At 39.6% G+C, this 25,360-nt stretch overlaps 1 protein-coding gene across 2 annotated transcripts in view; it reads left to right on the top strand.

Moving 5' to 3' along the window:
- arb2a (ARB2 cotranscriptional regulator A) overlaps nucleotides 1-25,360 on the top strand; it is a 181,783-nt gene that overhangs the window by 19,711 nt on the left and 136,712 nt on the right. For both annotated transcript variants that reach the window (XM_061817581.1, XM_061817580.1), the window contains exons 5-6: nucleotides 481-546; nucleotides 1,905-2,096. In XM_061817581.1, coding sequence (XP_061673565.1) covers nucleotides 481-546; nucleotides 1,905-2,096 — 258 coding nt within the window. The remainder of the gene's footprint in view (nucleotides 1-480; nucleotides 547-1,904; nucleotides 2,097-25,360) is intronic.

Below are 25,360 nucleotides of genomic sequence, written 5' to 3'. Positions count from 1 at the left end.
AGCGAGCGAGACTTTGATTCAGACATGCTTTGTAGCTGTAGCACCACCACTGGCCCTTGTTTCCTCATCAGACTGATACTAAGAAACCAAGCTGAGCAAGATAGGATAGCAAAAAAAAAAAAAGTCAAATTGAATAGAACGTTGTTAACGTCTCTGAAGCATGAAAGCTTTGTCCTGGGGTCGGAATGACTCCTATACAAGGTACTTTAATGCTGTTGCTACTGTGCTAAACATAACTTACATCAGCCCTTCATCTCCTGTACTGGAGATTTCCTCTATTGGAACTTACAACCTCAACATTTGCAAGCATATGTACCATGGTTTGTTGTTATCCTTTTGTTTGTAAATACCTGGGATACTGTCTACATGGGGTAATTATTTTTCTTTCCATTAATATGATCATCATTGGAAATAAACCGTTCAAAGTGCTACTGCTGTCACATCCTTGTGTCTATTCCCCCCCCCCCTCCCTCTCTCTAGATCATCACTCAGTATGTTTATGAGCTGCTGGAGAAAAAGTGCAACATGACTAAAGCAATCCTACCAGTAAGTACTCCAAGTTAAAGACTTTTTTGCAATTTTATAATATGCCCCTCAGGTAAAGGGACTTGAATATGAAAACTGAATGCATCAGCTTCATCTTGTGATTCTGGTACTGAGTGCCCTGTATAAAAACAGTGAAGAAACAACAAACAAATAAAACAAACGGGATTGTAGGACTAAGTCTTTGTCTTCCTTATGTCAATCTTAGGTTTATTTCTTACTTCCTGCCTTTCTTTTGCCCCTTCGACAGTTTGCACAAGTCTTTTGTATAAAAGCGTCTCTCCAACAAATTAACTGTTGGGTGACTCATCATTTGAAAAGCTTGCCGCCGCTGCATGTTGATACTTAATTTGTTCGCATGTGCTCTAAAAGCGGACCTTCTAGTGTGCTATCGTGGAGATATTCTTTGCAGTCACTTGATCCCTTTTATTTGTTGTTGAAAGAATGTTTGCCTCCTTTTTGCCCCTATTTATTGTCCTTCCCTATGTCTCACCTTTTCTCCGTCTATAAAAGTTGTGATCATTTTTCAGAGTGCATTTATAGGAATGTTAGCCTGACCAAAGTTTTGCAGCAGCGCTAACAGGCGCCATAAATCAAACCCTAGCTCGGGATGCAGCGCCTTTCATTAGGCACCCCACACACATTTACTGGTTTATCTGCCTAGGCAATTTTTATCATTATTCTCTTACAAAATCGGTCTGTTCTGCTTTTGTGTGGCCCACCCACCTGAGTGTATATGGCGTGTGTATTTGTGTGTTGGTGGTGGGTCTGTCCACCTGCGTCGCATTGAACTTGTGACCACAAATTTTAAGAAGATTAACTGCAGCCAAGTATAGTGAGAGGGGATGAGGGAGCACCCGAGAATGAAAGGGCAAGATTTTCTCCCCCACTCTGTTCTCTTTGTCTGTTTGGATTAAGTTCTTGCAGCTGCCATCCATGGCTTTTATGGCTACTGTTTGTCTCGTTGTCTCCTAGGGAGTGCATCCACACAGTCACTTAGCCCCTTTTTCTGTCTGTATCACCTTGTCTCAATTTTAATTACGCAGAGGCTGTTTGCTCGTTATAATTAGTATGATGATGCGCTAGACTTTGAATGTGTAAAATCCATAGAGGATAAGGCTGTTGCTTTGTAAACCTATGCAATCAATGATACCTTTCAATCAAGTGTTTCACCAATCTACATCAATTGAAGCTTTGAACGTAAAAACTCAAGTTGACCAGAAATTGAGTGCAATGCTTGATATTTGAAGCACTGGGAAAGCAAGCACCTAATATTTCTAGATATTTCCTACCATAAGAGCTTTTTTGGCTGTGATTCAAACAGCAATGTTATGAATTATGTTTTCATGTTTTCACACCAGGTAGATGCCACTGTGGATGAGCCTTCTAGTTTTATCTACCTAAGCCCCAATGCCTTATCCAACCCATCCAAACTACTGGTTCTGATCCAGGGCAGTGGTGTGGTACGAGCAGGGCAGTGGGCCCGAAGACTCATCGTCAACCAGGATTTGGACTCTGGAACTCAGATTCCCTTCATCACAAGAGCCATGGAGGTAGGGGATTTTTTTAAATTATGTATTGATTTATACACATTTGCTCTACAGGAATTGTTTGAGTCTTTCAGATTGCAAAACCCATAAAGTAGGTGGTGTCAAAAATGTGACACCTTGGATTGTTGAAGATTTGTTACATTGTTGTTGTTAAAACCATTGGCTTATTATTTTTTGGGTTTTATGGGTGGAAAAAGACCTCAAACACCTCTGAGGTGAAAGGAATAAATATCGTGAATCAGGCCCTTTTCAGGTTGAATAGCTGGGTGTCCCAACATTTTTGTTGGTATACTCTGTGACGTCATAACATGAATGTCATACGGACCAGCACAGGCACCCACTTGCTTATGTGTGTCGTTACTACTCATACACAGTATGTAGTGCTCAGGTGAAATAATTGATGCATTTTTACATTCATGTTCGATTATATATTTAAATCCACAAGAGGAAGGAATAACATATTTTCAACTCCCATACATTTACTATTTACTGTACGTGTAAAAGCAAGCAAAAGGGGCTCTGCCTCTCATATCATTTTCATCTCCACCTCTGTGTGCTCGTTTGGCAAGCTTGGCCACTCCTACCCGTGTAATTTCGTCAGCCTGCTGTTTAAAGTGACTTAGGAGGGAGATCTTGTTCTCCTACTCCACCCATGTCCCTCCAATGTGTCCATCTGAATGCCATAAAGATTTTCACTGCTGTGTAAAGCCCCTTTCCTGCTGTGTACAACTTTTGGAGATGTTTGTGTTACATACTCATCTGCCTATATGGCATGATTTTTGAATTGCATTTAGTTGGGCTGGTATTGCAGTGGAAGGCAACAGCGTGGTGAAGAGACCCAAAGTGACAGGCCAGATATAGAGAACATGGTAGTGTGAGTCTTGCTCGTTCATCATAGTAAACAAGGAATCGTGTTCTTGCACTGACAAATCGTCATCCAGCCGTTTACCACAAACATGCCTTGCACTGAGGCATGCACAGGGTAGACAGTCACATATATTTGTAGTCAATTCATGCTGTCTGCATCCATTAGGGGCATGTTTCTGGCTCAGTCTGTCATAGCATAACATTCGTGTGAATGCCTTTTGAAGTAAGTGTACAGGAAATGGTGACATTATTTTGTACTTTTTGAGGAAAATGTAGAGCTTCATTTATACTGAATTCACAAGTTGAAGTGTAAAAATGATTGACTTCTATCTTTATTTTAGCGTATAGTAGAAGGCTGAAACAAGTGCCTATTGACTTTAGGCAAGTGACATGGGACGATATAATTGGGACAGATACCCAATCTTTTACGAGCTGACACATTGTGACAGCCAATTACACTCAACCATTTTCAAGTCACCAAATTAGTGTTTTGTCTCCTTTCCTGCTCAACTGGTCTCCAATACTTTGTTCTTGCTGGCTACTCTAGACTTATTTGCCTGAAACATAATGCGGCATTGGATTGAGGGGTTGCAGTTGTGGGTCGTCGTCATCCTACTGTTTACCATTAATGTGTATGTTCTCTTCCAATCCATCATGTTCTGATTGATTGGGTCCTTCACATTTCTCATATTCTGTCAAGGCGAAGACGTGATGAAACATTGACACCAGGCAGCTTTCGAGCACGTTTGTGGCCCCAACAGTCAAATGAAGGTCCCCTGCCACACCAGGCTCCAGAGTAGCCATCGGCACTCAATAAATATTTGATAATTCTAGTTTGACGTTAACAACTAATTCACTAATCCATCTCTTGTACCAAAACGTGAACATAGGTTTTGAGATATTGCTTCAGTATTTTATTAAATGCGCAGTCCTTCTTAAATCATAACAACCCCACAACATTGGGCTGCCACGCCAATTATTTCAAAGTTGTGATGGTGTTCTTAGGTGTGCAACCCTATTTGATTTGTTTTTCCTCCAAATGTACAGACGCTTAATATGACCAATTACGTTTTGATATCGTCAGACCACAGGACATATCCAGAGATTAAAGTGTACATCCTTCCATGCATTTGAAAACTGTTTTTGATGTTTTTCCTGGAATAATGACTTCCAGTCCATATTGTACAGTACTAGTTTCACTGTAGGTAATGACATACTATTATTAGCGTCAATTTTGTACAAAAGCATGCTCATTTCTAGGACAGATAACTTGTTTCCTTCCTGAGATTCTCCTGGTGTTTTTACCTAAATATAATTATTTGAACACATGAATTTGCCACCTTCAGGCATCTGGAAATTGTACCCAAGGACGAACTTGACTTGTAGAAGTCCACTTTTCTCTTTACGATATCTTGGCTAAATGTATTTTGTTTCTCCTGATGTTATACAATGAATCACTGAGTTTCAGCTGTACCGAGTTCAAATACATCCACAGGTGTGTCTCTAATTAGCTGGTGTTGTAAATAATTCATATTAGAGGCTTACAAAGAAATGACATCCTCACTACATTTTACCAGATTGGTTAAAGTCATCTTACTGTATGTAAACTTTTGGCTTTACGGAAAGTACGAAAAATTTTTTAAATAATTTTGGAAATTTGAATTGATCTAACACAGGAGAAGTCTTTTAGTCTGATTTCATCTGATACAATGAGGCCAAAAAAGTGTATGAATGGTTTCATATTGTGTATGTAAACATCTATTTACAATCTTACATGATTTAATAGTAGCCTGACAGACTTCAAAGTCTTCATCTTCCTATAATAATCAGCCTTTTTAACAATATTGCAAAATGAATGCTGCATATACATGCATATGTGGATAGAGTCCGTACATTCAGCTTCCTGGCAGTCCTGATTTCTGAGGATCTCTCCTGAACAGACAACGTTTCAGTGGTCATCAAGTGTCTCCATTTTTCTATGGGAGTTGCATTGAAGCAGATATAGCAAGGCTTCAGAGGACAATCAAATCAGCACAGAAGATCATTGGCTGCCCTCTCCCCTCCATGGAAGACATTTATTCCTCTCGGTGCCGCAGCAGAGCTCGGAACCTTATTTAGGACATTACACACCCCAGTTATCAACCTAACCCTAACCCTCCCAGAACTGTCCTGGATTACAGTAAATGATATCTGTGAGTCTGGAAAGGATTATAAAATTTCTCTTCCTAAACATTTTGAAGGCTTTAAGATTCACATGGAGAAAACATGGAACAGTGTTGAACATTCCTGGGAGTGGTTGGCCTCCATCGATTAAACCTAGACAACAGCAATGACTCATCCAGGAAACTACAAAGGAGCAGGACAACTTCTCAAGAACAGCAGGCCTCTTGCCTCAGTTAAGGTCAGTGTTCATGACATAACATTAAAGAAGAGACTGGGCAAAAATTACATCCACGACATACTTATCAGGCAAAAAACTACTGCTGACCAGAAAGAATATAAAGGTTCATCTTACTTTTGCAAGGAAGAAAAAAATCTGAATAACTCCCAGTCTTTTGTTGAGAATATTATATAGAGAAGATGAAATGTGAGCTTTTTGGAAGGTGTGTGTCTTGTTACATCTGTTGTAAATGCATTCCAGAAAAAAATAAAAACATAATCAAACTTGGTGGTGGTAGTGTGATGCTCTTTGGCTGTTTTGCTCATTCAGAACTTGGACAACTTGCTATAATTCATGGAACCTGCTCTTGAAAGTGGACTTTGGTTCTGCAGCAGGCTGATGATGTAAAACACACCAGCAAGTCATTTTCTCAATGGCTTGAAAAACATAATGAAGATTTTGCGAATCCAATTGATATGACGTAGCATTAGTACCTTAATAATTGAAATCACCATTTAAAACGGAACTTTAAGTTCATTTGAGTTATATTTTTCTATTTACATTTGTTTAATATTAAATTTGGGAGACTGCAAAAACAAAAATTTGAGAAAAAGGCCAATACTTGTTCACGGCACTGTATTTTATTCCATATGTCCAATTTAATCATAATCATATTATTTTTAAGCATCCTTTATATTAGACATTACACCAATCTAATTGTCTTCTTGGTATCGGACGATATTTAGCAATTTATGATGATCGGCTGATTTAATGTCATAATTCACCAGTCCAGTCATAGATCAGCAAAAGTAATTTACTCCTTATCATCATCATGCGCAGTATATTTGAATACCAAAAATTGTTTATTTCTAGCCTGTCATCTTTTGATGTAGTACTAGAAATATCTGACATTTTTTTTTATTTTGTTTTGTTTCGTTTTGGGACAGGCAACATGTAATTTCCAGATCAGGCGACAAGACAGATTTGGTCTTTTACGATTTCACTATGTCATATTACTACAATAAAATGCTGTATTACAATACCATCAGATCCAGTCTTATACAATCACTGGGCTTTATCTTGTAAACTCAAACGCGACAAGATACACACGTTACCATGGCCACGACAACAAGTTGATCGCCTCTTGTGTATTGTAAGAACTAAAAAACGTGTGCTGGAGGTCACTGGTGCTCAGGAAAGGACGTTAATTTAAGGCTTGCTCTAGCTATGTTCACATAGTTTTCATACGATACAGCTCCCAAGATGGCAACAAAACATAATGTAGCCTAGCAAGCTAGTGCTAGCACTAATGTTTGTACATGTGTTCTGTAGAATTATCGTTTTTCTTTTTCTGGTCAGCCCCAAAAATAGATTCTGTTAAGACTTTTCTTTATTGTGTGCATATATGTGTGTGTGTGTGTGTGTGTGTGTGTATATATCTATTTATATATATATATATATATATATATATATATATATATATATATGTGTGTGTGTGTGTGTGTGTGTGTGTTTATTATTATGTTGGTTTTACAAACATTTGGTATCAACAAAGTACTGCCTCCAGTGCAGCGTTTGTGAAGTTACTCCTCCGAAGTTGATTGGAAATTCAAAGCCTGCGGCAAAGGGTCAACCTGAGTGCACTGGGGGTAACATGGGGAATTATTTTTTGGTTTTACAAAATACACCGTTATAATTACACACTGGCACAATGAATTAAAAGGCCTTCTTTGTGTGTTCAGATTTATAGTTTGTCAGTAAGCACGTGACTGTGATGAAATGCCTTTCAGAAATTCTTAACCACGTTCCTCGAGAGAACTCGCTTGCCTTTACTCTCTTTTGATGGACTCATGACTGCCAGCCAGCATTCAAAAGGGAGAAATAGCTGATAATGCAAGTTAGCAGGGCCTTTCCCACCAGACTTGCACTTTAACATTCAAAAGTGTCATTTACCACAACACTACATATCATCATCTGATTTAGGATGATATGCAGATTGAGTTGAATTTGATCTCACTCTGGCTTCATGAAATCCAGCTATGTAAACTACTACCAGTTGCTCTGGCGTCACACTAGTGTCGTAAGCATCCATCCATCCATCCATTTATTGTACCGCTTATCCTCCCTAAGGTTGCGGGGATGCTGGCGTCTATCCCAGCTATTCAAAATAATTTCAATTTACAAAAAAAATTAACAATATATGTGTGAGGTCCTCCCAAGGTTAAGTTTAACATGCAGCATCATCATGTTGACATTCATATTCATCACGATGACTTAATTGACGAGAAATGAATCACGGCCATCTATACAGCAGATATTGCTATCACCCTTTATACCCTGTTTGTGAAACGAAAGAATGCTGTCTGCAAATAAATACACGCAGATGGGTATACATCCCTTCCCATCTTCACATCTAACTCTTTGTCTGCTTGTGACATTTGAAGTCTTTGTGCTCAGTGTGCAGATGGTATACATGCTGGCTTCATGCCCATGTGTGTGGAAGTGGTGCGAGTCCCTTAGCCTTTTCAAATGACAGGTAAGAGGAGCTTACTCCTCTGGGCTGGGGGAAAGAGGTGGAAAAGAGGCATCTGATAAGGGGGAAAAGAAGTTGGTAGGCATGCAGGTTTTATGATTGGTTGGAAGACAGCAGAGAAGGGGGGAAAGTGAGCTACACAGAGAGGATTGAACCAAGAAGAGTGAAATAAGAGGAAGGAAACTGGAAATGGGGTAGGACAGGTAGAGGATAGATGCTAGTATATATAGAGAGAGTGAGTAAGCAGAAGGCAAGCTACTGACAGCTCCACTACTGGGAGAAGGCCTCTTAATGACAGCTTATTCCTTCATGATTTCAAGTTTTGACAGTCGACAGGTCTTCTTGTTGCACCATGCCAGCTGTATCATTACCTTCTGGCCCTGCAACTGCTCTGCATGCTGAGACCGAGATGGTGGAAGGTGGGCGCTGTGTGGTTTTGGAACAGGACAAAATCTGTCAGAATGATGAAGGAGCCAGTACTGAGAGATGCGCTCATGAGTTATACTATTTGTATAACTGAATTAATAGCGATAAAAACATGACTAATTAACAGAAAATGAGAAAAAAATAACTGTATTCCCAGAGTTTACATTTTATTCCTTAATCGATTCTGCTGCCTCCAAAGAACTCTGCAAATTATTTTACAGAAGTTAAATTCATGACTTGGAGATTCTCTCAGTTACCTTAAAGTCTTCATTTCCTAATTTGGATGGATTAAATTAGTACTGTTTAAAATAATTGAGCAGTGACTCAAACACAGCTGGACTAATTTCTTAATGTTTACTTTAAAGGGGAGTCTATTGTTTTATAACTGCTAGCAAGATTAGAATGTAGCGTCACTTAACCAAACCACCCACCCACCCACCCACCCACAGCCTCTGACTAAAACCACAACACGACCCTTACTCACATACGCGAGACCTGCACTGTATGTAATGTGCTAGCATGACTTATGGCAAGCTCAGAGTACACCATGGTAGCCCAATTAGGATCCTACAGATACGTCACAGACAACCACACACTGTTGTTGCCCATCATTTGAGTTATGAGTTCTCGATTATGTATCATTCCCCGCTGTAGTTGGACATCATCGATTGTTGGTCTGGCGTTTGAGACCCCTCATGACCCTGAAAGTCTAGCCTGTCGGAATTTTACTTGCTTTTCTCGCATCATGTGACAATATATATATGGTCCTGCGATTATTTCTAGACATTAACAAATAGTGCTGGTGTGCCTTTAAACAGGATTATAAGATTCCAACGAGTAATTCAGTAACGTGGTGGCTTTTGCTCTAGTGAATGCCACTTTGTCCATACAAACACAAAATATGGGGTCGATCTTTTTAATATTTTCAGAGGTTCAAGTGGGCATAACGAGAGATGTCGAAACAAATTTTCATGATCGGTTGCTTTCGGACATGACGTCGTGACATCATGTTTCTTGCTCTCTTACTGTCTAATGAGAGTGCTCATGCTGGGAGCCCACACCATATGTTTGTTGTTCCTGCTGAGCCAAGATCCCCTATGGACAAGCACTTGTGTCCCATGGCTCTTCGTGCCCACACTGCATCCTGGACTCTTCTTTTTCTGCCTCCCTGATGACCTGTGCTCTCGGACCGTGCTCCTGGCAAGAGCATGCGAATATTGGCCGAGTTGCTACAGACCATCACAAAGCTGGGTAATCAGAGATCAGCTTTACTTGCAACAAGAGTGTTGCTATAACAGTAAATGTTTGTTGGAAGCTTTGTCTTTTGGGAATGTACAATCAGTTAAAAAGTCCAATGGGTAATAAACTTACTAGTCAAGCACAAATGTCACGAATGTCTTTTCTGAATAATTTCCGCTGCCTGGGGCACCTCTGCCTATGAAAGACAGCTCCCATGTTCACCGTTATTTTGTCTTGGGGTCTGTTCAATTTCTTCTTTTTAATGCTTGTTGAAGAGTGTCGTTTAATATTCCTCTCTAACTACAGTAAAGCTCCTCTAGCCCTGTGTAATAGACGAATGTGTAACAGTGCAATGCTTTTGTGGTCTACCAGCTCTGTGTGTGCCTGCAAGTACATAAACAATTGACAGTTTGTTAGCTGCACCTGCTGTCTATGATTTGCAGTTTTTCCTTGGATGGGGTGGTTTTCTGAAAATCAAATTAGAAGGGCAAGATGGGGCCAGAGAGGGCAGATTTTTTTTCACAGATCATTTTACCAATGTACCATTGTCACATCGTGTTGACAATTTTAACCAAAAAATTAAAAAGCTTTTCTTTTAATTGCAAACTCCCCTTTAGTATTAGATAATTGTTTAGTTCTTTGTTTGGATTTGGGCTGAAAACACACCTGAAACAACCCCCCCAAAAAGTCCAGCTGACCTTAATTCAACCTTTATGGAATAAAAAGTGACCACGATGAAAAGAGATCAGTGACGTTGCTTTGATTCAATCTTTTTCTACTCCCTCTTTCACTGGAGACTCCTTTGGAAAGTGAGAGGGGTGTGGTGTTTTCAAAAGGGTGTCAAAAGCATTCAGATTTGTATCTGCTCATTTTAAATGGGAGTTGAATGGGGGCAGTGAGGCAGACCAACTCAAATGCTCACCCAAAAAAAAATCCTCTTTTAAGGTCTGTCATGTGACCTCCATCCACCCACTTGACATTTTTTTTTTAACCAGATGATGTCTTTTTCAACACTACACCTTTTGCTTGGGCTTGCATTATATCGCAGTCTTCTGCACTGAGAGGTTGCCCAACTCTCACTGCTGAATCCTTCCATCCAATCACTATTCTTCCCTCCTCCTCGGTTCTCATTAGTTGCTCTATTTCCCTTGGAGCTGTGGTTTTGTAAGTGTGTGTGTGAGGCGATGTGATAACATTGAATGCACAGTGTTTACACAGCCCATCTCAGGGCATCAGGTGGCTACAGAGGCCAGCAGGTATCGTTCCAGCCAGCCAGCTAGGTTTAGCCAGAGGACAGTTTCTCTGTATATGTGTGCGGCGTTCAAAAGCTGTTCTGACTCGCTATGGCCTTGTAAGGACCATGCAACTAACACATAACTACTACATAGACACACACACAAACACACACACCTCCTGGTGGAGAAGTCCCAGCACATCCCACAGCTCAGATCAATGCACTTGACACCTTCAAAGGCGGGTTTTGGGCCTGGACTTGCTCTGGGGTTAAAACCTCTTTTAAATAGCCTCCCGCGGGAAGGCAGCTGTCAATAACCCACCATAATTACCGGGGCCTGGCCCGCTAAGGGCTTGACTGCACGGGGCAAATTAAAAATTGATCAGTGAGAGAGAAAACATTATTTTGTGGTGGTATTCCCTGTCCTAACTGCACTGCTGCAGCGTATGTGAAATCTCATCAACGAGAATCCAACTTATATACCTAGAAACCTAGCTAGCTTCAGCCGCCGCCCCACATCCAAATGAATACAATAATGTGCTGTTGTAAAAAAATGAATGTTTGCGTGTGTTTATATATATTATATATATATATATATATATATATATATATATATATATATATACATATTGTTTTTCAGCATGCATGACTTTTTTGCATGTGCTCTTCCGAGGCCAGACTGCATGATCATCCAGCTGATTACTTGCTTTCGGTTTTTGTACGTCATCCCTTTTTTCTTTGTGTGTGTGTGTGTGTGTGTGTGTGTGTGTGTGTGTGTGTGTGTGTGTGTGCGTGCGTGCGTGAATAGTCTTTTATTTGTACGTCTTGTAGCAATATATATTGATTGTGTGAGTTTTTCTTGGCAGGGAGCCTTTGTTTGACAGACAGAGGATGATATTAAGAAGATATGTACATCCTCAGCCTTCCTTGTCAATGCTATTTCACACGCCACAAATGAATACGCATATTATAACACTCTTAGCAAATCCTTTGTTGTATTTTATAAACAACATGTAGGCATATTGTATTAACTTCCATCAGTGATGATTGGCTTCCTTGGTTATAGATAAATATATATTTTGTTTTGTTTATTTTGCAAATTTCTGTGAAGCTTAAGTGTGTTCATCTATTTTGTGAAAAGTCTTATCTCTACATCAGACCACAGGATTTTAGCCCCGATATCGGACCGATTTGCAATCAGGCACGATGTTCTGAGAGGAACGACCAAATTTCTTGGAGTGTGACAAACTTTAACACAGTATCTGATCAACAATTTGGGGCTACGATAGCCCTACGATATCAAAATGAATAGTTTAGCATGTTTGATTTTTTGGGTGGAGAGGGGGAGATATCTTCCATGTAGTGCGATACAGCGACAGATCTCGTAGAGCACAACTTGATAAGATAATGTTGCGACTGGCACATTGGCTCGCATGGTTGCAATTGTCAACATTCTTGGTCGCCGTCGTTAACACTCATTCAGATGCACAAACCAATGTTTACCAAAGCTTTAAAGAATGATCCGAGAGAACGCAGCCATGTAAAAGCCGATGATGGGGGCAGGGGTGCACTTAACATTGAGCTAAAACTTCACCAAAGATCACAATGAATTGGGACAAAATTCACATAAATACTAACTGCTTATGAACGTCTCTTCTTCTTCTTCTTCTTTTCCTTTGGGCTTGTCCCATTAGGGGTCGCCACAGAGTGTCATCTTTTTCCATTTAAGCCTATCTTGTTCATCCTCCTCTCGAACCCCCACTGTCCTCATGTCCTCCCTCACAACATCGATCAACCTTTTCTTTCGTCTTCCTCTCGCTCTTTTTTTGGCAGCTCCACCCTCAGCACCCTTCTACCAATATACTCACTCCCTCGTCTCTGAACATATCCAAACCATCTAATTCCTCTCTCTCTAACATTGTCTCCAAAACATCCAACTTAGGATGTTCCTCTCATGAGCTAATTTCTAATCCTATCCAACCTGCTCACTCCAAGCGAGAACCTCAACATCTTCATTTCTGCCACCTCCAGTTCTGATTCCTGTTGTTTCTTCAGTGCCACCGTTTCTAATCCGTACATCATGGCCGGCGTCACCACTGTTTTAAAAACTATGCCTGTCATCCTAGCAGACTCTTCTGTCATATAGAACACCAGACACATTCCACCAACTGTTCCACCTCGCTTGGACCCGTTAAATACTAACCTTATTCTTCATTGTTAGGTAAGGGAATCAACATTTCATAGCATAAGAAGTTCAACTTTGTCTAGAGGTTTTCTGTTTTATAGTGTTTCATCAATTGAGCAAAGAAACTTTTATCCAACTGTTCTTAGCTGTCCTTGTGGCCAAAATCATCATATTGTCAGGATCACACTGTGTGAGTAATTTGGTAAGCTTATTTTTAATGACACAATATTTAACATTGGTCAATAACGAAGTCTGCCATATTGAAATATTAGAACTCACAAATATTCCTAGTAATATAATAAGACCTTCTGTTTACCATACACTGGGACAGTTTAATGAAGGCTCTTTCTTCTTCCAGGATCACTGTAGCCATAAATGTGTGCTTTTCTTGTGGAACAGCATGGTTGGCTATTGCTGGGGCATGACATCGACACGATCCATCAACTTTGATATGAACTTTCCTTGACATTCCATAGAATTTATAAATATTTTGTCACAATATTTTAGGCCCAGTAATTTGTCATTGCATTAACAAAAAACAGAATCAGTTTTAATAAGAATGTACTAGCTTCTGAGTTAATGGTGTTCAGGCTGCTTCAAGTAATGTAGCCCTGGGGAGGAGAATGTAGTTAACTACCACTCAAAAGGAGTAGGAAAAATAGAACATAATTTCATCTAAAAGTGGAACATAATAAGGCAGTACATGTTTATTAATCCAAATGATACATTTTACCACTTGAAATGAAAATAAAATCTATCATGATGTGTTTTGTATGTGTACAGTATGTAAGGTGGGTAGTAGGTCATTTGCAGCTGCAGGCAGTGTGTGTGTGTCCCAGTGGGAAGGTCTTGTTTAGTCTTTCCTCCAGAGGGCCCCAGGCTGTGTGTGCTGGATGCTTCTTCACTCTCTCCTTGGGAACGCTTGTCTACGGCCAACATAGTAATCCCCTCCACCACCACCACCAAATAAAAAAAAGAAGACAAGTACTCACACATTAAAAATCCACCACAATCTTTTCCACAATTTGTCAACTCGTGCAGCAGCATTTGTGCACTTTCGGGTATGTGCTCCTAGGCTTAGCTCCTTGTAAAGTTGACACGTACCTTCCATCACTGCAGGTTTGCGGAGGTTAAAAGTGCTTAGCTGTGGATGTTCCGGGGGGAAATTGAGTTTTGTGAGGAGCTAGTGGTGAGCAGATAAGTTACCCCTTGTGCATTTCCTCTCAAACACATACACACGTGCACACACGTGCAAGTTTACACACTATCATCCACTGACAATCTCTTAGGTCACAGTTGAATCTTGCTGTACACGCATGCTCTTGGACTATGTGTGGCACTCTTTGATGGATGAGTGGAAACTCAGTACTTAAATAGGTGTTACCACGATCCCAGAGGGGCATGTGTGGTTTAGAGCCAACGCAACATAACAATTCTTTCTTTAATAGTTTTAGTCTCGGCTCTTTGGTTAGAAATGAAAATGAATGTGCTAAGCAGGCTTTGCATTTCCTAGGAAATCTGAGGTACAGCTTTACACCACTTTTCAATGCTTGAAGCAAATTCCAGTCCTTTAGCGCACTGGATTATGTGTCACATATATCATAAATATAATCCTTAGTACATTAGAAGATGGAAAATCTGCGGGTCGACTTCAACACCCAATCCTCTATCAGTAGCCTTACACAAAACTCAGCGAGGTTGCAATAAACAAACAAAACATCACACACACCAATTAGTAAGATTCTATAATTTGCAGTTGTAGAAATGTCAATTTCACGAGAGGTCAGTCAGACATTTTTTCATTTATTAGATACAGTAACGTGTTGTTTAATAACAAAAATAGCACGCTGTAATTGTGTGGTTTCAAAAAAATCATAGAATAATTCCATAATTAAATAGATTGTATCGACATGAACAATTCACCACATTTTTTGCTGCAATTCAATAGATATTGTACTATTCCTTTTGCTGTGGCTTCACCCGCTGGGAGTAGTATCATATAAAATATATGGGTATACACATGGAGATGGTCACAAGTCACTCATCTGGAAGCCAGAGTAATAAAAATGTTTTTTCATAGAGGATAAAGAATATAAGTCTCTGAGCATTATGTTATCTACCGTTATAGAACACCATCAATATTGTAATATCCATTGTTTAAAGGATTGTAATACCACCACACCACAGTATTATTTTAGCCCCTTTGTGTTTTGTATTGTTTTGCATTCAGATCAATGGCCTTTGAAAACTAAGATATGTGGCTAATTCTCTTAGTTTTATGTTTAGTAATATTTAAGGTTAACACTAAACTCTAACTGTGAATAGCAATAAACAGCTGAGAGCATCTTTTATGAAGAATTGTTCACTACGCCAAACAGCTGCTTATTATTGTAAATAGCCAATAATTGAAGCCTACAGCGTAAAATAAATATACAGTGGTGCCTTGCCATACGAGTGTTTCGAGATACGACCCGCTGCCGTGACAGTTTTTTCCTTTATCTTGTGATCCAGGATTTGACGTACGAATGAATGCCGGTAGATTTCGCCGCAGTTGTTAAGATACTGAAACGCACAGGTTCCGCTCAGCTTTTCAAGCTCCACCCGGTCTTTCCGTTTGTCCACTTCGACACGGTAGCATCTCTGTGCAACTGTGCTCGTATTTTATTATTTTGCATTTAGTACAAGTGAATTTTTAACCACCTCGCCAAGGAAACCAATTGCTAAGGAAAGTGGTGAGAAGAAGAGGATGATGTTGATGGATGTAAAATAATAAAAAAACACGAACAGGGTGTACGAGTGAGCGACTTGGCAGAGTTGTGACCCTTCTACATCAACCAAACAGTAATGCCCTCGGCAAAGGGCAAAGAACAGCACACACCAAACGCTATTTAGCTGCTGCTCCGCCTCACACTCGCCCGCCTAGTCTGCCTTAGACAGCCCCCCTCTTCGCTCTTAAAGGGGTACACTTATAATTACAGATACTGTATTTCAATATGTAGGATTCTCAAGCAGATGGAATCCATAAAGTCGGTAACGCCAGCCAAGGGGGTGAAAATTATCTTGAAGCTACTGAGCTGAGGAGGAGCTGATGACGGAGGAATTAAAGGAGCAGCTGCATGAGGTGTGCAGTGAGAGTTCTGATGAGGAGATCTTATCTCTACCACTAAGATAAAGGCAATGTGGGAGAAAGTTTCAGACTTTGTGGTGAAGAAATACCCAGAAAAATTCGTGACTGGTCGTGCTTCAGTGCTATGTGCCTTACACATTTTATAAACAGTGAAAAAGAGGCACAAACAAACCTCTTTGGACAGGTATTTTGAAATCGGCATCTGTTGAGACAGAAGAATGCGTTGCAAAAAAGGCCAAAGTTGTGCAAGAGAAAAGAACCAAACAATTCAACAAAACTGAAAAAAAAATACAGTAGAAATTAAGTTCATTCACGTTCATTAAGTGAAAATTATCATTAACCTAAGCTCTACGTAGCTAAGTGAAATGATCGAAAATTAGTTTAGCAAAAGTGGAAGAAAAACAAACTTGTTGCAATTAAGTGTAGAGATAGTGTAAAGAAGAGACGGAACGAAAGTGATTGAAAGACCACCTCCCCCACAAACACATTCCATCTGCCTTCTCTGCACCTTCAGCAGTATCTTCTGTTACCAAAAGTCATCTCATCTCCAAGATAAGTACATTTTATAAAAGCAATTCCTATCTTTCCATTTTGTTTTTATACTATACAATGTTTGTTATTTAAACACACTTTTCCTACTTAAGATGTGGAAAATAAAAAAATGGGGTGGCATTTTAAGGGCTGGAACGAATTAATGGCATTTGCATTAATTTCAATGGGGAAATCTGCTTTGACATAGGAGCAACTTGCGATAAGAGCTCAGTCACAGGACGTTTTAAACTCATATCTCAAGGCAATACCGGAATAAAATAATTCATTAGTTATTGGCAAGTTTAAATGTCATCATAAAATGTAAATGTTATCTAAAAAAGTAAAATGGGAGAGAGCTGAGTTTTCATCATTTAAATACAAAATTCAAGCTTCAATATCTTTTCAAAATATTTGTTATATTTTTATCATATGCTGGAAAGCACTCATCCAAAGATTTGATAATCTATGAGTTGCCCAAAGACTTTTCCCATGTTAGTTGTCATCTCATCATTCCATGATTCAGCACCAACCTGTGCATTTGGTCTGCCTTCTTCCCGCTTTTATCAGATATTACGGTGCTGGTAAAAGGTGTTATTTTCCTACCGTATGCTGACAGCCTATTCCTTAACCCTCTCAGGAGCATACTATGCCATGCTTGGCTGACTTGTTTGCACTGATGTCAAGTTTTAGCAGTTAGCAGGCAGTTACCATATGCCACTGTGCTTCTTTCGCCCTCGATGTCAGTCAGACGAATGTCATCCGTAGCTCTGAACGCACACAAGTACCGTGACAAAACACACACACGGGCATTCACATGCCCATGCAAAAACATTTAAAAAAAAGCCACAACTGGAGCACAGCAAATGCAGAAATCACAGTATCAAGGATTTACATCATGGTTTGGCTAGTTTCCACCAAGGGGTTTGTTGTGAAATGTATGAAAGAAACAACTGATCTCTCCCATTATTTATCAGTAATACATGGTGAGTGTAGAGATATTTTTTTGCAGTCCATCGATAATTTTCTGTCGACGGGAATCAATAATCTATCATTTACTGATTGTTGGTTCGTTAGTGCTGTTAACCAAAGCTGTTAACTACATTTACTGTATTTCGGAACTTTATTAAGACAAGAAATTACCCATAACCTTTTCAACTGAGCCTAGTAGGGATTCTGATATGGTTTTGGTTTTGGTCTGCAAAAGAACCACTGAATTAAAAGTTCTGCGTAAATTGTCCTTGTGGCTTAACAGTACATAGAAACAGTTCAGCTATGTGTCCCCCTTATGTGTACTATATTTGTATTTATTCTTTAAGGGGTCTTTGCTTTTAAACATTCATTTACTATAAGTATTTATTTGTATAATTTATGTGCAAAACGTTTTAGTCACTAAGGACACCTTTTTTTTTTTTTTACTGTCCTATATTCAAGCACAGTACCTTCTTAGGAATATAACCTCTAGCTTGTGTTTGTTGAACACTTAGGCCTACTACTGTGAATTTTAATGTTTGTCGTTATTGTGGTCTTTGGAGAGCTGAGTATTTCTTGAGGTGGTACTTGGTGTAAAACAAAGTTTTACAACCACAGTGTAACATAACATTTCATGTCTCAAATTGAGAGTGTACTGAGCCAGCACCTTTATTGAAAGTCTAACATGAAAAAGGTCTCCTGAAATGCAGCCATTCCTGAATTAGTGTGGGGAAAAAAGGGTGATTCTGAACTAGCCAACAACAGTACAGCTTGTACTGGACCAAATGTCAAACAGTCAACGTTTACAATCCTGAACTATTCATTTCTATATCTATATATAAAGTGTTGGTTGTCACTTTCTCATGTTCGCAAAGTTTTCACTCCGTGTTCTCAAAGGTAAAGTGGCCCCGGAGCTTTCTGTTCGTTTTGACCTTGTTCAGCACTGTGCCGCACTTTCTCTCTCTCTCTCTTCTCTCTCTCTCTCTTCTCTCTCTCTCTCTCTCTCTCTCTCTCTCTCTCTCTCTCCACTTCTGAGTTTTTCCTCATCTTTACCTTTTTCCTTCTCTTTCTAAGGTTCTACTTTGCACTTCGTCTCTTGGGTTGCTTCTGCGGCTATTCACCCAAAGGGCATCGCGTATTCAACATAAGACAGATCAAGAGATTGTTCTTAACCTTTAATGAGCATTAAATGCGTCTAGAAATGAATTTACGCCAATACCTAAACTAAAGCTATGATCTAATCCGAATGTATCAAAATAAAATTTAAAACCGTAAACAGGCAGTGAAACATTGGAAGCCACAGAGGTTCATGAGTTTGTTGGCTGAAACCACACGAGTAGAAAAATGTTGAAAAAAAGCTTGCACAATGACAGATATTACAGTGCAAAAGGTGGCAAGACTAGGCTAATAGATGCCATATGCTGGTTAAGATTATAGCATTTGGCAACATTCTCAATATTTTATATTCTCCTTTTTCGTACATGAACTGGCAAATTATCATGCTCCTGTAAAATCACGCCGTATGTCCTGTGATGTTTTTAAGCGCCTGTTTTGGGTATTTTAATATTGAGTGCTGTTGATTTTTGAATGTTGTTGCCTTGGTATTTATTCTTTTCTCCTAAATAAAATATTTCATCGATTTAGAGTTATATAAGAAAACAAAACACAGACAAGAGTTTAAGTGAGAAGAGTATGGGGAGGTGAAAGAGTGAAGAGCAATGTCTCAGACCCGACGCTGTGCTCTGGATGACTGCAGTGGCTTGTGGTGACCTAGTTGCAACCTCTTTGAAGTCCACCAGCTGATCTATCTCTCTCTCTACAGGCTGCAGAGAAGATCTGCTGCATACAGCTTTATTATAACTGCAATGGAAAAAGAACAGATGAATCAAATTCTGGGGTCTTGAACGTGCCCTAAGCTTACTTGGCCACGGCTGCATTTGTGCGTTTTGTGCCAGTGTTCTCACTTTGCCAAGCACATTATTGGGAGATTTAAGATACTGTATGAATTTAATTGTGTGTGCGTGTGTGTGTGGTGTGTGTGTGTGTGTGTACGCGCACGTTTATTGCTGTTTCGTCTGGAACACATAACCGTAATGTAAGGCCAAAACACAGCCTTTATCCTTTAGCCCGCCACACGAGACAGTGGTGCATTGTCAGGAGACCTGGCCTAGAAAAGCCCGATCACTTCATATCCAGCCCCCAATTTGCCCTCACTATGCTGCCAATGCCGCAGTCTTTACTGCCTGTGCACATGTGTCTGACCCATTTCAGTTGCTGGTGTCGCCAGCATGGCCCTGGAGAGGGCATGCATGTTAGGGCACAAAACCCTCACATTTTCTGTTTGATATCATGTGTGGCTGTAAAGAGGAAGCAAAACAGTACTGTAGTTGTAACATTTTGTATTTGGGATGCATTAGGGTTTATGTATCACCTGTCAATATTAACTGTTATATACTATATACTGATCAAGGGGATGTATAATCATTCCATTCAAAAATTAGACTGCAAATATGACAAACTCTTGAGACTCCAGCAGCATGCCGGAGTACTAAGTACCATAACTCTGTGTCAGAAGATACAGATTGATTGGACTTAATGTGTCTGTTATTTTTTTCGTCGCAGATGGGGGACGCATGTCAAATGAGATCTCTCGTGCATACAAATGCAGTACAGACCATGACAGATGAAGCAACGATAATGCTTGAAGAACTAACAAAATTTTACTTTTGCATTGTTTCACATATTTAAAACTGGTTATGTCCAGGTGGCATTTAAGAGCAAACAAATATGTGATTTGTTCTATATGTCTACTTCAAAATGGAACAAACAATGGACCTCATCAGAGAGTTATGCTTTCTTTTCTGTTAACTTTAACTGATGCATTTGCACATAAAACCAGACAAACTGCACTTACAATATAGGTTGGAAATGATCCAATCGAACCTGAGCTGCACAAGCACTTTGGTTGAAGTCAACATTTTGGTTGCTTCTGTGTTATGCTTCAGGTTTTTTATAGCAATGTTAATTAGTAACATTTTCCCCAATAAGTTTTGAAATATTTTGCATTTCCTAAAATTAAATATGGGGCTTTATGGTAATTTACAGCACGCATTATTTTTTTTAGGAATATTTCATGCACTCACACTTGGTCAAAGTCTGACATGGCCGCTGATTGAACTGGCTCAATTATCCACCGCTGTTCTATTCTATGCAGCCATCCCTCAAGATGTGGATATTCCCACCTGCTCCCTATTGACAACCTGTGTGTGTAGACGTACTCTGCTGGGGGGGTGCTTGACCTTTCTCTCACTGTGGCTAGCACACACACACACACACACACACACACACACACACACACACACACACACACACACACACCACACACACACACACTTGTTTTCAAGATTGGCTTCAATTAAACAAAAAATCCACTTTACTATTTTCCTCTTGTGTTCACCTTTTTGTCTGCTTTCATTTGCTTCCTTTGCCTTCTTTTTGAAGTTAGCCTGGGGCCTCGTGGAGCCTCATCAACCTTTTGCCTTAGTTAGATTGCATACAGGTACCCTCTGTGGCTATTTCAAACGACTTAATTAGCTTCTGAAGATACCCCTACCCCCCAGCCCCATGCTTCTATCTTCTACTCCCTATACTTGTCTCCTTTTGTCTTTCTTCAAACACACGCACAGAGAGAGAGAGAGAGAGAGAGAGAGAGAGAAAGAGAGGAAATGATTGAGTCCATGTGACGCATTTAGTCCCTTGACGTGTGGTTTCACTTTCTAGGTCATGCTCTGGCTCTGAGGCTGACTGCCTATTACCTCACAGAATAAGATGGCACACACAGAGATACACAGAGTGACAGTGGGAAGTGTGTGTGCAATGCATCCCGCCCCCCACCCCCCAAAACCCCGTGCAAACACACATGCCTTATTCTGTTAACATTGATTGTCACATGTGCAATCTTTGCTTCTGGCTACTTACACCACCCATCATTGATAATTGATCCTCTTGTTATTGATGCAATATTTATTAATTACATAGCCAAACAGATTGTTTGCAGACTAGTGTAAAATTGGTGGCTCCCTTTGCTTGGTCTGTGCATGTAAGGCAGTATTTCTTGTTTTAGATCCCGAGTTGTGTACAGTATTCCCATATTCAGCAGAAATCAAGGCTTTTTGTAGCTGTGAGATTTTATTGCTGAAAACAGAAATTGTAAACATCGATGCCACAGATTTACCACATGGGGATATGCGCTGTGTATCCTCAAATGGTAGATCATCAGAAATATGTCAGATGTGTTAGCAGTCACATCCAGAAACCCATGTCAGAAGTTTAGTCGATGACAGCTGTATGGTCCCCAATACCTGTGTTTTTAAGGTTGTCATCTGTCAAGGTCTTGAAAGTTGAGCAGAAAAAAAGTTTTGGCTCCATAAAGCTTTACTTTAATGAAGTGCCTGAAGGAATGATATGACCACAAGGATGTGATCAGTGGTGGTCATCAATGACTAAATGAGTTCTTGTGCCCTTCAGGGTTGAGAAGAAGATCTCAGGGGGATTTGGAGACCAATGAGCCTGTAAATTTCTGTCCCATTGGTCCAGTTCTAACTCGCTGACTGGCTTTAGGCCTGTGTTAAAAACCTGGGCCTGCTAAATTAAGTTTGTCTGCCTGTGGCTTCACACACACATGTGCACCTATGATGAAGTGCAATTACAACCTCTTAAGGTCCAGAATTCAGCCTTACTTGTGTGCACGAACACGCACTTTCTGACTTTCACTTTGCCAATACCCAATCTTAATTGGCTTTACTTTTACCTCTTTCTCTCCCATCTCTTGAATAACACTGCAGGCTTGTTGGCATGCTTCTTGTGTAAGAAATTGAGGAGGGCAAAAGAAGATTCAAGCTCACTTATGGTTGTCTAATAAAAACCAATGAAACTCCATCTGGTAACACTTTTGACTTTTAAACTTTTTTGTACTGTCATTACTTAAAATTCAAACAACCAACAAAATCTGATTATTGTTAATGAATATCACGATTGGCTGTGAATAGTATCCAGCAAATGTTGACTTATGGTTTAGACTTTTCGCTTTGTTTGTAGATTGTCAATGGATTGGAAATTAAAGTCATTAAATTCCTGATCAGCAAATGTATTATTTTTCTTCACTTGGCCATAAAAGCTGATTGTGATGTTCTAGCTTCGTCGAATGTAATTTTCATTATTGTGATTTTCCTTTCACGACTTTTGATAAGGAACTACAGTTTTCAGTTATTTAATATCAGGTTAGTTTTTCTAAATAAAAATGGAATAATTAAACCCATAAAATTTTCAGTTTTCAATTTAAAATTTTAATACAATATGTTGATGCCTTTGTGGACATGTATTTCCGTTGTCATAAATCATTCCATAACCCATTATTAGCCATTCTTCAGTTAAAATCATATCTTCTAACACAAACAATCCAAGTCGACCAGTCGATCGCGAGGCAGTTTCGGTTGATCCCGACAGTGTGCTGAGAAAAAAAGAAAAGAGATATCAGTCCTATATTTTTTTTTAACTTTAGCTCATCGCGCATGTGCAAACAACGACAGTACAGGAAAACATACCGTCACTGAATTCCCCCTATTTTAAGCTCTCGATTAAGAAATCTTAATAAACATGAGCATGGATCCTGCAGTAAAGAAGACAAAAACTCTCACTTTCATACGGAATGGGAGGCAGCCAACTTTTCAACGATGTCATTTTCGAAGTGCGTTTGCCTCATCTGCCAGTGTAGAGAAATGTGGAACAGCATCTTCGAACTGTTTATAGAAAATACGACACCGACATTCCGCCGAAAAGCAAGCTGAGAATGAGAAAAGTGAACCAACTAAAATCCAAATTGGCCGCACACCAGTCACTTTTCACACAATATAGTTCAACAGCGAAAGACGCCACCGGCGAAAGCCAAAGCATTGTTTCCGGGTTCGTCACAGCATCGTTAATAACAACAAATCCTTCCATAAAGATCTTTTAACAAAAAGGCGAAAAAAATATCTTCAATAAAATCTCTGCAGCTGTAAAGGCGCTGTGAAGCTATGGCTGAAGTGTGGGAAGGACATCGGAGATTGTGAGTATTTCTCAGTGCAGTTGGACGAATCCACTTATGTGAGTGACAAAGCCCAGGTGTGCATTTTCATGCGTATGGCGTTTAGTGATCATCAACGTGAACTCAGATAGTTACAAAAAATGTTTTAAGTTAATGTTGTGTAATATTGGCTCATGCGGTTATGAAAGGCACTCAAACAAACATTTACACCTAAAGAATCCTCAATATACCTTAAAATAAATATGTTTTGCATTTTTGTAGTGCGTAGGTTTTTGTGAGTTGATCATTCTATTTCATCATTGGTCATTTTTAGAAAAAAAAAGGCAACTCCCGTCGATCACGAGACGCTGAGTAGATCTTGGGGTAAAAAAGTCTGGGCACCCCTGTTCTAGTGTCTTGTAATAGTCATCTTTTCCATCTTTTTCATCATTTTTTTCTGGAAATCGGACATGCATTTTTCTTATTGGACATAGATGTGGTTGTCTAAAGGTTCGGGGAAAGTTTTTTTTATCTTCACCAGTATGTATCCAGGTCAAACAAGGAGCTGTATTTCTCTTGTACTAGCTAAGAAGTTGGCAAGCGCTGTCAGCCAACTTGATCGACATGTGCCTGCTACAGCTGTATAGACAGTCTTATGGGTCCCAACATCCTGCCGATGAATCAGCTAGATTCTGTGTGTGTCTGTGTGTGTGCGTACGAGCACATCTGTTTGCATTTTGTTGATTCAGCTCAACAGTGTCAGTGACACATTTAAGCAGGTTTTGTTGGGAGTCCCTGGTTTCCCTTACACTGGGTACACCATCTGTTTACTCTTGACACATCAACTATTCTCTCACTCTCTCTCTCTTTGCCTCCCCATTTTTTAATTCTCTATTGCTCTTATTTACTGTTGACTGCTTTTGACTTTCTTTTTTAAATCAGTTGATGTGCTGTGGGGTTGGATGGCTGCTAGCAGCTCATGCTCAGGTACAGTGCAGGAGGGACTATTTTTTTTTCCCAAGCCAGTCAGTCAAACTTTTTCTTTTCAAGCTGAAGCAAAGTCCAATCTCCAATAAATAATTTCCATATTAAAATGTTTTGATCACTGAAATAGATCAGCATTGGACTTTGAGTATTCATTTGATTTACAAAATGAAACGTATGTAAAAGAACTGTGATGCTTGTTTTAAAAAGCAAATTTTCAGGGCTTTCAGTGCAGTGATTATCACAGTGCTTCCTAACTTTTCCTAAATCAAGAACAAGTTCTCACACGTGTGTCAAAAAAATTTAATTTAAAGAAAAATGTCAGTTCATACTAAGTTTGAGTAATGAACAGTTACACAAAAATTGCCAGATTCGAATTCGTAACCCAGTACCTCTGACTTTGGTGTGCCTGCCTACTTTACTGTTGGAGATTACTATTACAAATATGCCGATATCGAAGGTCTTTTAATTTAATCTCGTGTCTATACATTAAATTTGCTGTTGCAACTTCTTGGCTGTTTTATTCCGGAGTGCCACAGCGAGTCATTTGCATGATTTGTTTGGCATAGCTTTATACCGGATGCCTATTCTGACACAATCCACAATTTTTTTCATTTTCGGATTATTTTAAATAAAGTAAGTTTCTTTCAGCGTGTCCCTTTCGGGGTCGCCACAGCGTGTCATCTCAGATGAATGCACATATATGTTTGGCACAATTTTTGGGGGGG

The sequence above is a fragment of the Syngnathoides biaculeatus genome, chromosome 4, assembly GCF_019802595.1.
Source record: "Syngnathoides biaculeatus isolate LvHL_M chromosome 4, ASM1980259v1, whole genome shotgun sequence".
Taxonomy (NCBI): Eukaryota; Metazoa; Chordata; class Actinopteri; order Syngnathiformes; family Syngnathidae; genus Syngnathoides; species Syngnathoides biaculeatus.
Note: the sequence above shows the minus strand (reverse complement) of the source record. Positions and strands in the feature narration are given on the sequence as shown.